Source organism: Poromitra crassiceps (assembly GCF_964638095.1).
Source record: "Poromitra crassiceps genome assembly, chromosome: 16".
In the NCBI taxonomy this organism is placed as follows: Eukaryota; Metazoa; Chordata; class Actinopteri; order Beryciformes; family Melamphaidae; genus Poromitra; species Poromitra crassiceps.
Genome location: NC_139645.1, coordinates 35,887,940 through 35,905,324, shown reverse-complemented (window position 1 = coordinate 35,905,324; position 17,385 = coordinate 35,887,940). Strand labels below are relative to the sequence as shown.

The 17,385-nt window shown below is 45.1% G+C and overlaps 1 protein-coding gene across 1 annotated transcript in view; it reads right to left on the bottom strand.

Annotated features, from left to right (window-relative positions):
* LOC310791613 (protein NLRC3-like) overlaps positions 1 to 12,550 on the bottom strand; it is a gene marked incomplete at both ends in the record, with an annotated part of 109,034 nt that extends 96,484 nt beyond the window's left edge. The window contains 2 exons of the mRNA XM_083653277.1: positions 8,316 to 8,471; positions 12,481 to 12,550. Coding sequence (XP_083509403.1) covers positions 8,316 to 8,471; positions 12,481 to 12,550 — 226 coding nt within the window. The remainder of the gene's footprint in view (positions 1 to 8,315; positions 8,472 to 12,480) is intronic.
* Positions 12,551 to 17,385: the final 4,835 nt, after the last annotated feature.

Sequence of the window (17,385 nt, the reverse complement as noted above, 5' to 3'; positions counted from 1 at the left end):
ACACGGCAGACGTGCTGTATATTTCTGATATCGTTTTGACTAATTCTGGCTTCATCTGACGTTAATAGATCAATACAATGTTTTCCAGTTATTCCTAGGCTGCAAACTTGTTTTAACATGCAAATCAGAGTGGTTTATGACGAGAATAAAGTAACGTTAACGCTACATTATGTCAGACTGTTCTCACCCCATGCCAAAGCCCCCGCCTCGGCCATGAGAGGCGAGGGGCACTGCTGCTGCTTGGGGCTCGTGCATGAGTATACCACTCTCTCCCGCCTGACTGGCCGGGAGAGAGTGCTTCCAAGTCGGACTGATAATATAAACAACATCATTTGAGCTTATCCAGGTAAGATATTAATAAAGTAAAGACACATTCAGCGGGAAACTAACTATAATTAAGACATGTGCCAACTTTGACGACGTTTGGTTCAGTATTTTAAGAGCAAACAGGTTTTTTTAACTTCCTGAAAAGTTGCTGTTTTGGAGATTCGAGGTCCTACCGCGACAGCGACGATATTATACTTTCCCCTTCCTCTTTTCCTTTTTTTTTTTTTATCAAGCAGTAAGTTAGCTCACAAGCCAGACATTGTATTGTGCGAGCGGCCCAACATGACTTTCTACAACAGGAGTTTAGAGAGGGCGGCGCTGTACACACGGAGGCTGAAATCTCAACAAAGCAAACACTGGGATACTGCAACGTCATCGTCTGCACCAGCACCAGTTACAGACGGTGTAAGTGCCAAATGTGTTCTGGTCATATTTCTGGTTGATTTTTGTGCTGTCATATTTTTATTTGTCCATGGGGTGTCGCTGTGCCATGTTACCTGGGCTCAGGTATTCTATATAGGTGCTGCCTTTTCCACCACTGTGTTTGACCCGGAAGGGCAATTGGTTTTTGACCGTGTCGCTACCGTGTCGCGCAGCAGTGGGAACATTTATTTGGTGTGCTGTCTCTGCCTTTTACTTTCTGTTGAAAATAACTTTGCTGTATCGGTGAAATTGAATAAATGGATGGGTTCCGAACATCAAGGACAAGCCTTTTTTGTCGTTCTTATGCAGCACTCAATGCAAATGGTATCGTATGTAACATCAGCTGTAGCGAGCGCGTCACCCAGGTCATCCACGGTTTAAGCACCTCAGTAGCTTACAGTATTAGGCCATGTTCACATTACGGGCAAATCTGATTTGCTGATAAAGTCATTAATCATCATTATCTTGATTGTTTTCCCAAATCTCATTTGGGAGTGTGTCCGCACTGCCACAAATCTGATTTTCAAGTCGGATCTGTGTGTCCAGACCTAAACAGCCTATGTGCATGGGTTGCTATGGTAACGACGTGGGCGTCAGTAAATATGTACGTTGGTGACGTGGTCTTCCTGCGCAGAAGCATTTGATGACGAGTTACGAGTGACGTTCAAATCAGATTTGGTGGATCTGCGCGTCCGCACTCAAGTCACATCAGTCGAAAGCAGATTAGAAACTACCTCCATATGTGATTTGGGACAAGTGACACAAATCAGACTTGGAGCGTCCAGACTCATAAAACCAATCTGGATAAAGTCATTAAAGGACGGCTTTACCGTGGGGAATATGAATATATATTAAATCTCACGCCCCTAAGGTTTTCGAATCCGTTGAAATTTTTGAAATTGGAGGTCCACTGCCAGAGATATCAAGCATCTCTCACATATTTTTTGGGCCAGCCGACGCGTTTCGCGTCATCTGGCCCAAGTCCGCCTTGCGGAAGTCGAGGACCTATGAACTACAATTGTTGTGAGCCATGGTCCCGCCTCTAGAGGTCCTCCACGCCCCTTCAGAGGTCTTGAACAAAACCAAAAGGCAGCCATCTTTTTCCACCACCTAGCCTGTTGTAGCTAGGTAAGCTTTCCATACCTCCTTGCAAAGAGATGATTTTCTCGGGAACGGAAGCACGGACAGACACGTGACTGGCGGCATTGGAAAGCTCGTCAAATTTTACATCTAGTAGTAGGTGCGTTGAAGTAACGAAATCAACGCTGAGCAATGTACCCGTTTTTACACATTTTTACATAAAATAGTTCCAACATCAGATGCGCGTAACTCCTACGAAAATGCCTTAAAATGCATGAATTTTTTTTTATGAAGACATCTCCTGACATATATACTTCGGTTTAAATTTGGTGCAATTTGGAGGCAATTTTATTTTCGATTTTTTTCTTCTTCTCTATATGTTTTATTGTCGAAGCCTTCTTCTTCTTCTTGTTTGAGTTTTATGGCGGTTGGCAAACATATATGTGCATTACCTCCACCTACTGGAGTTTGATATCAGCCAAATGCCTGAGGGGTGGGCATGGAAACGAAGGCCACGCGAGCCCAGTGCATTGTGGGAAATGTAGGATTTCGAGTCCCCGCACCCGCACCTCCCCCCCCCCACACACAGAGTGGATTTCTGCTGATATCTCAGGCTGTAAACAACCAATTTCAAAAATTTCAACAGATTTGAAAACCTTAGGGGCGTGATATTTAATATATATTCATATTCCCCACGGAAAAGCCGTCCTTTAATAGGTCACTAAAGTTCACAAATCAGATTTGGCCTCCTAGTCTGAACATGGCCTTAGACTGGGCTCCTTTAACAGACGGCATGGATGTGCAAGTAAGTCAATTAATTTCAAGTTATCCGGGCCTTCTAGTAAATTCGGCGTGCAAATGGTCCACCAATCGTTTTGTATTAATATGTTTCATACTGCATAGCCTGTAATTTTTCCTAATAAAAACCGCCACCTTAAACTCCCACATTTTTAAACTGAATTTGGCCCGTAAATCGATGGCTGACAGCGAGCTCATTTTTAAAGCGTGAGTGGTGATATTTATACCATATGAAAGTAGAAGAAATAAGGAATCGATTGGGACCAAGCATGTCAACCTAACATGTCGGGAAGGGGGGAATAAATAACGCTCCAAAGTTGATGAATTGGAATGTAACTAAACGAGTATGTTGATAGAGGGGAAGGGAAGGCACACGCTGTTTCCAGATGCAAGAAAGTGTAATTTAACGCTATTTGACAACAGTTTCGGCCGTAGCCTTTGTCAAGTCTCATACAAACACAGTGCAAGCCAACCATTATAAAGACAGGTGGGCTGATTGAATGGACAACACCTGTCCTGTGAAAGCACACCTGAGTGTGATTACAATATCAGTCATGCAGTAATTGATAGTATTCTGTTACATCACCACACGGCCATCTTGGTAGGAAAATAACAGGTGATTGCAGTGGCGGCTCTAGCCAATTGTGGCTGGGGGGGCTAAGGGGGGGCTTAAATATTTACAGCGGGGGCTAACTTTTTCTACATAAATAGACAGTGGTTCTCTTCTCAACCTGTGGTACAGGTACAACTGGTGGTACGCGGGGGCCCCTCCCTCTCATACATTCATATGGTGGTAATTTCTCAGGTACTTGTGTAAAAAGGTTGAGAACCACTAATATAATAAATAATAATAATATTGATAGGGTGTGAATTAGGCTCTACTATTAGACAAGGAGGGCCCACTGCTTTTCCATTGAGAGCCAAATCCCCAACCCAACATTATGCATGTAAGTGCTTCAATGAGCTGAACACTGACTGTGTATTTAGCCCTATGTCACACTGTATGTTGAGACTGATGAGTCCAGTTACACAAGGCTATATGCAGCACACACATTTAGATGGTAAATCAAGAGTTTATATTCACAAGTTACACAAAAGATTTAAAATGTGCTATATTTGAGAGACAAATTAGGCTAATCACTGCATACATATAGGCTATATGTAAATAAACAGTGCCACATACACAGGCACATCCATTCATCAATAGTCTGTGCCTGAGTAAAAAGAAATAGAACCATTCATATAGACTGCACTATATAACAATCACACCAGTGACAAGACTGTATAGTGACTGAGCTGGACAACAGGCGTTTTGATACTTTTATCAAAACCAGCTCAGTGGCCTTGTGGTCTGAGTGTCCGCCCTGAGACTGTGAGGTTGTGAGTTCGATCCCCGGCCGAGTCATACCAAAGACTATAAAAATGGGACCCATTGCCTCCCTGCTTGGCCGGCCCGGGGCAGCGCATGGGTCAGACCAGCCACGGAGGTGTGTAAATGCTCTGTTCAAGGAGGCTGGGAGTTTTCACTTCTACTATGATGAACAGAGCACCAATACATCGATCAGTGGATAATTTTTTAAATTAATTTATATTTTTAGAATAAACTTCAGAATATTTGTGTATTAGCCTAGTTTAGTTGTTAAGTTTTTGTTTTTCTCCAAAGAAATTTCCAGGGGGGGCTTAGGGGGGGCTTGGCTAATTTCAGGGGGGGCTCAAGCCCCCCCTAGCACCCGTCTGGAGCCGCCACTGGGTGATTGTGATCAATTTACAGGTGATTACAATCAAGTGACACAGCCAATGTGTATTGGTAGGAAAGATGCTTGTGACATCATCGGAATACTATACTATGAATAGGCTACATTTAGACAGTAGATTAATCAGAACATTGATGTCACAGGCTGCTGTATACCATATCATGAATCTATGTGAATAAATAGATTTATATAAATAGCCTAATGCATAGAGATAAATCCTGAAACAAGAAGAAAAAAGAAGAAAATAGCTGGTTGGTACAGTTGTAGCCTAAGCCTAAGCCAGTGGTTTTCAAAGTGGGATCCCTAGCAAAAAGGGGGGATAATCTATTTTCACTATAATTCCATCCATAAGTAACACAATTTAAGCTAGTGTAGAAGTGAGTAACTAAGGTAATAACCATAACAGCACAAATAATTGACAACAATCTTGAAATATATATACAGTTCTCTGCTGCATATTCGTTCTCCCACACCCCTAGAGCCTCTGGCCGTGGCGGTGGCACTGGTATCCTCATCTCCCCCAAATGGACCTACACTGTCACCTCTCTCTCTCATCTGTCTATCTCATCTTTTGAGTCCCATGCAGTTGCCGTATCCCTACCCATCAAGCTCAACATTGTGGTAATCTACCGCCCGCCTGGTCCGCTCGGTCACTTTCTGGACGAGCTGGACACCCTCCTCTCCGTCTTTCCTGAGGATGGTACTCCACTCATCCTTCTGGGAGACTTCAACATCCAGCCAGTAACCTTACAATCTCTGTCTTTCCTTAACTTCTTCTCATCCTTTGACCTTTACCTCTCTCAATCTCCTCCTACTCACAAAGCAGGGAATGTGCTTGACCTGGTCTTCACCAGATCCTGCTCCACCTCTAACCTCACTGCGACTCCTCTTTCTGTATCCGACCACCACTTTATCACCTTCTCCCTTCCCATCCCCCTCCCCTCCTCCCACCCATCTCCCCCTCACTCTACCACCACCCGACGCAATCTAAACACTCTCTCACCCGACTCCCTCTCTTCTACCGTCCTCTCCCTACTTCCCCCTGCCGAGCAATTTGCTCTCCTGTCCACCGACGAGGCTTCTACTACTCTTCTCTCCTCTCTCTCCACCGCTCTTGATTCTCTTTGCCCACTCACCACTAAGCCTGCCCGATCTTCTCCCCCTTCTCCTTGGTTGACTGAATCTCTGCGAACTTATCGAACTGAGCTTCGGGCAGCTGAGAGAAAATGGAGAAAATCACATCTCCCTGAAGATCTCTCTTCCTACCACCTTATCCACTCAAACTTCACTGATGCTGTCTCTAAAGCAAAAACCTCCTTCTTCATCTCTGAAATCCAGTCCTCTGCATCCAATCCCAGTAAACTGTTCGCCACCTTCTCCACGCTCCTCAACCCTCCCTCCCCTCCCCCTCCCTCCTCCCTCTCTGCTGATGATTTTGTAACCTTCTTTACTAAAAAGGTGGATGACATCAGCTCCTCCTTCCATCCTCCAGGCACCCTCACTAACACTCCAATCCGACTCCAATCCTGCTCCTCGGCCCCCTGTCCCTGGATTTCCTTCCTTCTCCCCTCTCTCTCCTGATGAAGTGCTTAAACTCATCAGCTCAAACCGAGCCACTTACTGCCCCCTCGATCCTATCCCTTCCTCTCTCCTCCAAACCATCTCACCTAACATATCTCCCTTCCTCACTACCTTCATTAACTCCTCTTTGTCCTCTGGTCTTGTCCCGCCTGCTCTAAAGACTGCAAGAGTCAAGCCTCTGCTTAAGAAACCCTCCCTTGACCCTACTGCTATTCACAACTACAGACCTGTCTCTCTTCTCTCATTCCTTTCCAAAACCCTCGAACGAGCAGCGTCCGAACAACTTTCTCTCTATCTCTCCCAAAATGACCTCCTGGACCCTCTGCAGTCCGGTTTCAAGGCCTCTCACTCCACTGAGACAGCTCTTCTTGCTGTCACAGAGGCCCTTCACACTGCTAAGGCCTCATCCCTGTCTTCTGTTCTTGTCCTCCTTGACCTGTCTGCTGCCTTCGATACAGTCAACCACCAAATCCTTCTTTCCACTCTGTCTGACCTCGGCATTTCAGGCTCTGCACTCTCCTGGTTTGCTTCCTACCTCTCGAACCGCTCATACCAGGTCTCATGGAGAGGGTCCCTCTCCAGATCCTGTCCTCTCACCACCGGTGTCCCCCAGGGCTCAGTCCTGGGCCCCTTACTTTTCCTTCTCTATATAAGATCTCTTGCCTATGTGATCTCTTCTCATGGCTTTTCCTATCACTGCTATGCTGATGACACCCAGCTTTTCCTTTCCTTCCCCCCCTCTGACACCCAAATCGAGGCTCGCATCTCTGCATGCCTCAAAGACATTGGCGACTGGATGTCTGCCCACCACCTCAAGCTCAACCTTGGTAAGACCGAGCTACTCTTCCTCCCAGGAAAAGACTGCCCTCTCGCAGATCTCTCCATCTCCATTGACAACACCACTGTACTGCCCTCCCAAACAGCTAAGAACCTTGGGGTGATCCTTGACAACCAGCTGTCTTGCTCTGCCAACATAGCTGCTACAGCGCGCTCCTGTAGGTTCTCTCTCTACAACATCCGCAAAATCTGTCCCTTTCTCACAAGAGAAGCGACTCAACTCCTGGTCCAGTCTCTTGTCTCCTCCCGCCTGGACTACTGCAACGTGCTCCTGGCCGGCCTACCTGCCACCGACATCCGACCGCTTCAGCTCATTCAGAATGCTGCAGCCCGTCTGATATTCAACCAACCCAAATTCTCTCACGTCACTCCCCTCTTCCAGGAGCTCCACTGGCTTCCCATCCCGGCCCGCATCAAATTCAAGACACTGGTACTGGCCTACAGGGCAGTACACCAGTCAGCTCCCCGGTACCTGCAATCCATGGTCAGGTTCCAAACCTCTCAGCGCTCCCTTCGCTCCTCCACCAGTGCAGGTCGCCTCGCCCCTCCTTCGCTACGGGGGCTCAAAAGTCGCTCATCCCGATCTCGACTCTTCTCGTCCCTGGCACCTCAATGGTGGAACGAGCTTCCACTTTCGGTCAGGACAGCTGAATCACTGCCGATCTTTCGGAAAAGACTAAAGACACACCTTTTCAGGCTCCATCTGGGCCCTTCTTGATCTAACTTCGTTCTCTCTCTTTCTAAAAAAAAAAAAAAACTAACCAACCTTGTACCACTAACCTAAACTTGTACCACTGTTCCTTCAGAAGTTGTAGTTGTCATAGACTGTGCTCCATAGTTGATTGCTCTATTGCTGTCAAAAAATGTGTTATTGTAAGTCGCTTTGGATAAAAGCGTCTGCCAAATGACGTAATGTAATGTAATGTAACAGTATTTACTCTGAGAAATGAAATAATGAGAAAAGGAACAATTGATGGTTAAAACTGAACAATGATATCACAACAGTCTAATCCTAATGCTAAATTAAAATGAGATATTCCTCTAAATCTGTCTTCAAACTGCAACAGAAAAAAAAACGCCTGAGTTTCCTCCCTTGCTATCAAGCTCAGGAGCCGCCGTGTGTGCATGTGTGTGTGTGTGTGTGTGTGTGTGTGTGTGTGTGTGTGCGCGTGCGTGCATGTGTGTGTGTGCAAATACCTATAGATTAGTTTTAGCTGTAAAATTCTAAATCAAAGATGGTTGTATAACAAAGTTTGTATATTTGTTTTGAGATACATCTAGAACTGATCCATTTTCTTGATTATGTTTCTCTTATTTATCCATGTTATATCCTTTATTATCTCAGAGTAGACTTTGTTCAACTTTCTTTATCAAATTTAAAAACTACAGGACCATTCAGCAAACATGTGAGAGAACAACATGTCCCTCCCTCCCTCTGTTAAAGGTGAGTGTTACATCCGTATCTCCCCTGGTCAAACATGGGAAGCTTCAATCACCCACTGTGTCTCAGTTTACCTTTGAGTTGCTTGTAGGGATGCACCTCCTTTCCAAACCAGTCTATGGCCAACGTCTCTCCATGTTTCCACAGTATGGCTGTGATGGAGCCAGTCACAGAGGACAAGTCTGGCCTGAGGACAACACTGCCCCCTAGTTTCCCGTAGAGTGGTGTCTCTGCAATGACAAAAAGTATGGAAGCTGTGACATTTTAAATGTGAGCATTTGCTTTGGCAGTGTCAGGGGGGGCGGAGCAGCAATGCTTCAGCTAAACATCCAACCTGGTCATAGGCGGTGCTAGTGTCCTCTAGAGAGAGAGTGGCATCAGCGGAGGACCAAAATGCGAGACTCATTAGCCAATGAACAGCCAGGAATGGGTCTCGCACTATTTTGCATGCTAAAATAAAGCTGATAATGTACAATTTGATTCAAGGGATGAAAAACCCTTTCAGAGTACAACACAAACTGTCTATTTTGTGACAGTGCTGCTTAATCCAGGACCTTACTTCCTGGAACTCTTGAGAGTAAAAAACTGGTCCATTGGGGTGAATGGAGATGTCGGGACTCTTCTATCTATACGGCTCTGGGCGGTGGTTCTATTAGGCAGAACAGGCCTCGCAGACCAGAGCATTTTATTTGTTATTTTTGTGTGAGGAGCAGTCGGCACTGTGACACTACCAGTATGTTACATTGTTAGATATCAATTCAAGTGTGTTATCAGAGCAGGCAGAACAATGAAGAAGCGTTTTCAGAGTGGCATAGCTAGTACTGCTGCCTTTGTTGGTAGATTAGGTTAGTTTTAGGCATCAGTCACGGTCAGGCTGACCCTCTGCTCACTGATTGGCTTTGATCCGGTCTGAGCCAATCAGAGAACAGAGAGATGGGGCGGGTCTTTGCAGAATACTGGTGGGAAATATGACTGTCCTACCTACTCCACCACTTCCACTGAAAACTCTTCAAGTTTCAGAAAGAAATACAGATGTGAATGGGAAGAATCAAACACTTGGCCATTACATCTGTTAACATCTACTCTTCTCCCCTGGTTGGCTTCCTACCTACTGACCTCTTCCTGCCCTCACACTGTGTTGATCTAGTGGCCTTCTTTACGGTCTCATTATAGTCGAGCGAGGCTCCACAAGGCAGATCACGTGCGCACTCCACGCTCGGCCCGATGATTTTATAGTCAGAACGGCAGCCAACCGATCAGCATGTTACATTGTACAATGGTAATAGTGAGAACAGCCCAGGTCTTAAAATTTGGCACGGGATGGCGGAAATCCCGCACATTTTCCCGAATTCCCGCATATCTTCAATTTATAAAGGGGGAGTAATCCCGCAATGGTTCGCGCAGACCGATCTATGTTTGTGCGGAATGGTGCTTAACAAGCGAAATGGCTGTCTGTCTGACCCACTGAGCACAGACTGTAGAAAGAGATGCAGGATAGCCAAGTGAATGTGATTGGATGAACGTTTGACACTAGGCCAATCAGAGGCAGAGAGGGGCGGGTCATGCCTTCGCCATCATGGGAAAAAAAATATCGCGTCCCTGTCCTCTCTCGACATCAATGCTCCTCTGCTGATTTCTCGGTGGATACAGACAGCTGCTTGCAAACATGATAGCTCGCTGGCTAAAAAGGAAAACTACGTCCTCAGAAGGGGGATCCGCTCAGAAAAAACAAACCGAACAAGTCAAACAACAAGGCACTTCTAGCTGAAACGTCAACACCGAGTAACGTCAGTCAGTGATGTTTAGTGTTACGTTATTGACGATGAAGAATCTGATATCGATAATGACGTTAATTAATAACGTTAATCCTCCTTATGCCGAGTGTCAGTGATGTCAACGATGTCGCCACTCAAATGACATTTCTCATTAAGCAGCCATGAAAATCTGGTGGAAGCATTTTCAATAAAAAGTGAATCGACACACAGATGGTCTATAGTCACTTCAATAGAACTCTCCCCAATGCAAAATTCAAACAGGTTTAGTTGCCAGTAATGACAGTAAGAAAGGCAGATGTAGTGAGCAAAGATGGATGATTTAATATTCCATAGATCTAACCTAACCAAATCAAACTGACATCACTATTGTGAACACAAAACAAAGAATACTTCTGATATAATATGATATTAGTGTTTAGTGTATCACTCAATACAAAAAAATAAAGGCTTTCATAGAAGCAAAAGCCTATGGCTTAGTCTGCAGAAAAAACACAACAAAAGTCATAGTAATTTAGACTCAGGTGTGCATAAACTACTTCCTTTTTTAAATACAAAAATGTGAAATTACAGTATTATCGCTTATTGGACAGGAGAAGCAGGTATTTGTCGTTATAGTATCGCCTGAAAGAATCCCCCCCAAAGTCTATAGATCGCCCCTATCTGAAGAACATAAGGGGGGAATTCCCCCCTAGTTTGCAAAGTGAATTTTAAGCCCTGCAGCGCATGGAAAGTCACAATGAAACGCTATTATGTGCAGTACTGAGTGCGCTTTGACTCTCAAATTACCGGATATCAGCACATGAATGAATCACCAAACTTGTTTTTACTGAATAGCCGTTTCAGTTCTCAGCCCTGATAGCCTACTCTGTGCTGCTTTTAATCTCTCTCAACACAACACATACTTGTTGAAATGACTAAAAATGAACAGAAATCAAAGTTTTACCACATGGGTCAAGAAATGTGGTGAAAACACAGCGTGAGTGTTTTCCCTGCAAAGAGCAGCGCTCCCTGGGAGCTGTGGAGGTACGCGCTGTTAGAAACATCTTCAGGTACGCGCTGTGCGGTTGCAGAGGGCGTGCCCAGCGCATTGACGTCATTTTTGGTGAGCGGCCCTCGCTCCTCCCCCGTGCCTGGCTCGGCATGGCGACCATAAAACAAGCTTAACACTGCTAGTGAGACGTGTTATTCTGAGGCATTGGAAGAGCCCGATCGTCCCCCCTCACACACCCATTGGATAAAGGATGCCCTCTTCTTTGTCAAATTGGAAAAGATGAAGCATGCTATCCGTGGTTCAAATGAAAAATGTGCACAGATTTGGCATTCATTTTTAGAACATGTTGGCTCTTTCCACCTTGAAGTCATGTCCACTGACTGAGAAAGCCGGATTGAGGGTATGTGTCCTGGTCGCATGTATACTTTTTACAACCCAGTTTAGGTGAAACCACGCCCCCATGTGTCACGTCACTTCCACTCGCTCGCACCGAAACCAGCAAGCTTGGAAAATACTTGGGAAAGATGAATGAAGATCTGCCGTTATGCAGCAGAGCAGATATAATACACTTTAAGCATAATATGACACATTAATTAGGCGGATATATATCACTATGCTATAATATGACATTATTAAAGTAGTAAAACTGATATTAACATAGTTTTTTCTTGGCTTTTAAATGTAATGATCTCTGATTCTATATTAGTAGTATATTGGGGGCTGCAGAGTGTCACCCACACAGCCATTTAACGTCACAGAAAGCAATGCAATTATAATTTTTAAACGGTGATGTAATCTGAGAAAAATAACAAGTCAATGATCATAACATGACGCTGCATTTGGATTTTCCGACAATCGACTGTATCAATGCACCGCAATTAAAATAACGCTCGTTTTTTTTTTGCTCGCAGTCAGATTGCAGGCAGATAAAAACTATGTGTAAGTGGATGATCACAAAAAAGCAAAAAACAAAAAACAAAAGGCAACTGCACATGTGTCGGAGGAAGCATGGTGCTAGTCTACAGCTCTCCCCAGATCGGCAGAGGGGGTGGAGCAGCAACCGGGCAGCAGAGAGGAATTTGGGGAGAAACAATTGGGGAGAAAATGAGGGGGGAAGCAGAAAAAATGATTGGGGGAAAATACATTTTATCCAGTGAGTTCAAGTTTCAAAAAACTATCTCACTACTACAATAAAATGGCTACTATGGGAATTAACATAATCACACATGAATACAATTGGGCTCATTGAATCATCAAGAGTCTCATCTTTACAGTCATATCCAAATGATTATGACTAATGATTATGAATAATTATGACTTTTTAGGGACCCCAGTATGCACATATATTCAAATAGAAGAAAAAATATGAAATGTATATCCTTTATGTAAAATAAAATAAAAAGTAAATAAACAAACAAACAAATAAATAGTGTTCATACAGTATATAAGCCTGTAAAATAAATCCAAACTTACGGGATTCTGGGCTCTCTGCAGCCAGCAGGCAGGCCCACAACAACCACATCAGAGTTACAGAAGGCCACATCCTCTTCTCTCTAACCTATAGTATATTACAGGATATTACAGTATATTAAAGTATATTACCGGATATTACAGTATATTTCATGATATTACAGTATATTTCATGATATTACAGTATATTTCATGATATTACAGTATATTACATGATATTACAGTATATTACATTATATTACAGTATATTGTAGTATATTACAGGTTATTACAGTATATTACAGAAATGGATGAAACATGTCAAATAGTTAAAAGTTTAAAGGATTACAGAATATATTAGGGATGGGTGAGTTTGAACGAATCATTCGGAACTTGAGACTCTTTTTACTGACTCGGGAGTCGCGAGTCATCATCTGACTCGACTCGATAGTGTTGCATTATATATTTGAGACATAACTTTTGCTTGGAGAAATAAATTGAAAACTACTGTAGTCAGATATGACTTGAATGCCACTTGTAACATAAAGACAGGAAGTCGCACACACAAAATCTCCTCTGCTGTTTAATGGTTTACCCCAACATGTTTCGGCGAAAGTGCCTTCGTCAGGGTGTAGTGCAACATCAGTAGGTGTGACCCTTTTTATAGGGCACACCTCAAATCAGTTGCAGGTGAGACATGACATTGAATGTCACTTTTAAAATCATCCAGTTTAACGTTAGTGCGACCACTATTTTGACTGGCTCGTTTTGGGCGATGTAACAAGCACTCACTTTTGGCACATTGCCACCCCACGTTATCGCCTGAATAATGCATTGAAGGGTTTTCATGGAGTGGAGAATTGCTTTCTGAAAAATATCTCTGATCAGGCTCTGATCTTCCAGTTCATGGCTCACCTGATCCAGAGCAGAGAATTGAGTGACTGGTGTTATCGTGCCATTTGAGTGTGTTGCTGATGTGGGTAGCAAGGAATTTGTGATGGTTATGGGTTCTCCAGAGATGTAGAGGGGTGTCTTGGGGGATGGGTTCCGTCTGAAGTCTGTGATGAGTTCTTTGGTTTTGGAAGAGTTGAGTTGGAGGTTATTGTCCTGGCACTAAGTGACAGCTTGGGCCACCTGTTCACGGTACTGAGTCTCGTTGTTGTTGGTGATGAGTCCGGTTATGGTGGTATCATCGGCATATTTATAGATGGAGACTGACCTGTGGTGGGATGTTAGAAGATTGGTGTAGATGGAGAAGAGCCAGGGAGAAAAGACGCAGCCCTGGGGGGCACCGGTACTGACAACAAGAGGGTCAGGATAGGCAGCCTCCTGTCCAGCCCCCTGACCCTCTTGTTGTTATTTATGTTACCTATAGGGTATTTATCAGGGAAGATTTGTCATTAAGAAGTTAAGAATAGGACGAATCAGCCTAACGTCACTTGCCACCTTCAAATGCGGAACCCCGTGGCAGTTAATAGTATGAGTTGTGCCAAACAAACGTTAATATCTAAAAAACTATATATCACATCGCTTATATTTTGACATTCTGAGTGAGAGCAGAATTAGCTCAAGAGTTTGATGTATAATACATGCATGTCATGTTAAAGTTGTGTGAACTGTTGCAGTTTTTAAAATGTAAACAGAGTTGGCCGGCTAGAGTCAGACACTCAAGCCTCACGCCACTTGGGCTCCATAGGGTTCCATTGCCGTTGCCACCCAGTGACGCGGTTTGTTTACCAAAATGCTGCTCGGCTGATCCCTCGTATAGGTATTACAATACAAACCAGACTTAATGAAGGCAGCTGACTCAGTCATGAAGAATAGACGCCCCAGTTTCAATAAACACATAACCCAATGCCTCCTCATGCTTGTTGTGTTTACAGATTTGACCAAATTGATAAAGACTCAAACTAAAGACATTTTCTGTATGTTTTTTTAGTTGGTTTTGTAACCACACAATATCATTTCAGTTAGTTTTTTCTTAAGCCTAGTTTATTTTGATATAAGTTAACTAATGTTTTTCACATACATCTCTTAGCTTAAGAGTTCTCCCCATTCCTTAGTCAACGGTCTCAGGCTTAGCATCTTTGTGAACAGGTTTTAATACAAAACTCCGAGCTAGGAACTTTTCATGCAATTTTTATTTAAGATAAAATGCTTTGTGAATATGGGCCCTCTGAGGAAGAGACAGCACAGGTCAGCTGATGTAGTTCTACCTTGTCCACTAGATGGAGACATTAACCACATCATACAGTGAACTAAACAGACAATAGCAGAACAGCAGAGAATGTTGTTTATGGTCACAAAGAGAACCCAGGTTGGATATGTTGGCACTATGAAGGCCATCTGCTAACAGCAGGTGATTTGAAAGACTTTAGCAGCTGGTCTTCCAACAGTGGACTATACACATCGAAGCCATCCATCAAACAGTCATGTTACAGTACCAGTACCAGTACAGTACAGTACAGTACCTGTACCAGTACAGTACCAGTACCAGTCATGTTACAGTACCTGTACTTTGGAAGATGTTTGCCTTGTGAGTTCACAGCATCAAGTCACAGAGACCTTCTGTCTTAATCTGGAGAGGAGACACAGACAGAGAAGACAAGCCTCAGTTCAGATTGTCTGTCTGGGAACATTTTCTGAGGGTGCGGCCATTTCCTCATAACTTCTGCCTGCCTGTGCTCTGCCTTGAAACAGGAAATCTGTGAAACAGCCTGGCTAAATAAGTCAATATACAACATCACTCATGTTGAACTAGATCTGCTGACAGAGTCAGGAAAGTAAAATAGACTGAAAACTGTCTGGAAAAAGATGTTACAATACCTTTCCAAAAGATCGGTGACTCTGGATCCGATGATAATCCAAAGAGAGAGGGAGGAGCAGAGTAAGAGAGAGAGGGAGGGGCAGGCATGAGGGAGAGACAGAGAGAGAGTGAGATAGAGGGGGGAGGGGGAGGGTGTGTTTGCAGGTAACAACATGTAGCCTAGTCAGATTGTTGTGAAATATGTTTTCAATGCTCTGATGCAACTACACCACACACACACACACACACACACACACACACACGCACACACACACACACACACACACACACACACACACACACACACACACAGGCTACACACACACACACACACACACACACACACACCTACACACACACACACACACACACACACACACACACACACACACACACACACACACACACACGCGCACACACACACACACACACACACACACACACAGGCTACACACACACACACACACACACACACACACACAGGCTACACACACACACACACACACACACACACACCTACACACACACACACACACACACACACACACACACACACACACACACACACACACACACACACACACACACACACAGTGTGATAAACCACCCGGAAACATGAACTCACATTTCATTTACTTCTACCAGACAGTCTGGCCTTCAGCCCTTCATCTTCTTTTGTGGTGTTTGGAGATTATACCTGCCAACACGCGGGAGTCTCCCTATTCTTAACCCTCTCTCCTGATAGATGACAAGATTTATTGAGTTTTTCGGGGTTGTTTTGTTTTTCTTTGAGTCCGGTGTCATGCCGAGTTTTGCACCCCTGCTGAGAATTGCATCCCCACCACATTTTGGGGCATTTTGGGGTTTTAACTTAAAAACAGGGATGCAAATCTCGACAGGTACAAACAGCCGAGACTTGCCGAGTCTCACACCGGAAGACAGTGTTACACTTGCCTGACAGACTAGGCCTCTGGGGGCAGTGGTGTGTGAGCAGACACTTGTGTGACAGACTAGGCCCCTGGGGGCAGTGGTGTGTGAGCAGACACTTGTGTGACAGACTAGGCCCCTGGGGGCAGTGGTGTGTGAGCAGACACTTGCGTGACAAACTAGGCCCCTGGGGGCAGTGGTGTGTGAGCAGACACTTGTGTGACAGACTAGGCACCTGGGGGCAGTGGTGTGTGAGCAGACGCTTGTGTGACAGACTAGGCACCTGAGGGCAGTGGTGTGTGAGCAGATGCTTGCGTGACAGACTAGGCCTCTGAGGGCAGTGGTGTGTGAGCAGACGCTTGTGTGACAGACTAGGCCCCTGAGGGCAGTGGTGTGTGAGCAGACACTTGTGTGACAGACTAGGCACCTGGGGGCAGTGGTGTGTGAGCAGACGCTTGTGTGACAGACTAGGCACCTGAGGGCAGTGGTGTGTGAGCAGAGGCTTGCGTGACAGACTAGGCCCCTGAGGGCAGTGGTGTGTGAGCAGACACTTGCGTGACAGACTAGGCCTCTGGGGACAGTGGTGTGTGAGCAGACACTTGTGTGACAGACTAGGCCTCTGGGGACAGTGGTGTGTGAGCTGACACTTGCGTGACAGACTAGGCCTCTGAGGGCAGTGGTGTGTGAGCAGACACTTGTGTGACAGACTAGGCCTCTGGGGACAGTGGTGTGTGAGCAGACACTTGCGTGACAGACTAGGCCCTTGAGGGCAGTGGTGTGTGAGCAGAGGCTTGCGTGACAGACTAGGCCCTTGAGGGCAGTGGTGTGTGAGCAGACACTTGTGTGACAGACTAGGCCCCTGGGGGCAGTGGTGTGTGAGCAGACACTTGTGTGACAGACTAGGCCCCTGAGGGCAGTGGTGTGTGAGCAGACACTTGTGTGACAGACTAGGCCTCTGGGGACAGTGGTGTGTGAGCAGACACTTGCGTGACAGACTAGGCACCTGGGGGCAGTGGTGTGTGAGCAGACACTTGCGTGACAGACTAGGCCCCTGGGGGCAGTGGTGTGTGAGCAGACACTTGCGTGACAGACTAGGCACCTGGGGACAGTGGTGTGTGAGCAGACACTTGTGTGACAGACTAGGCCCCTGGGGGCAGTGGTGTGTGAGCAGACGCTTGCGTGACAGACTAGGCCCC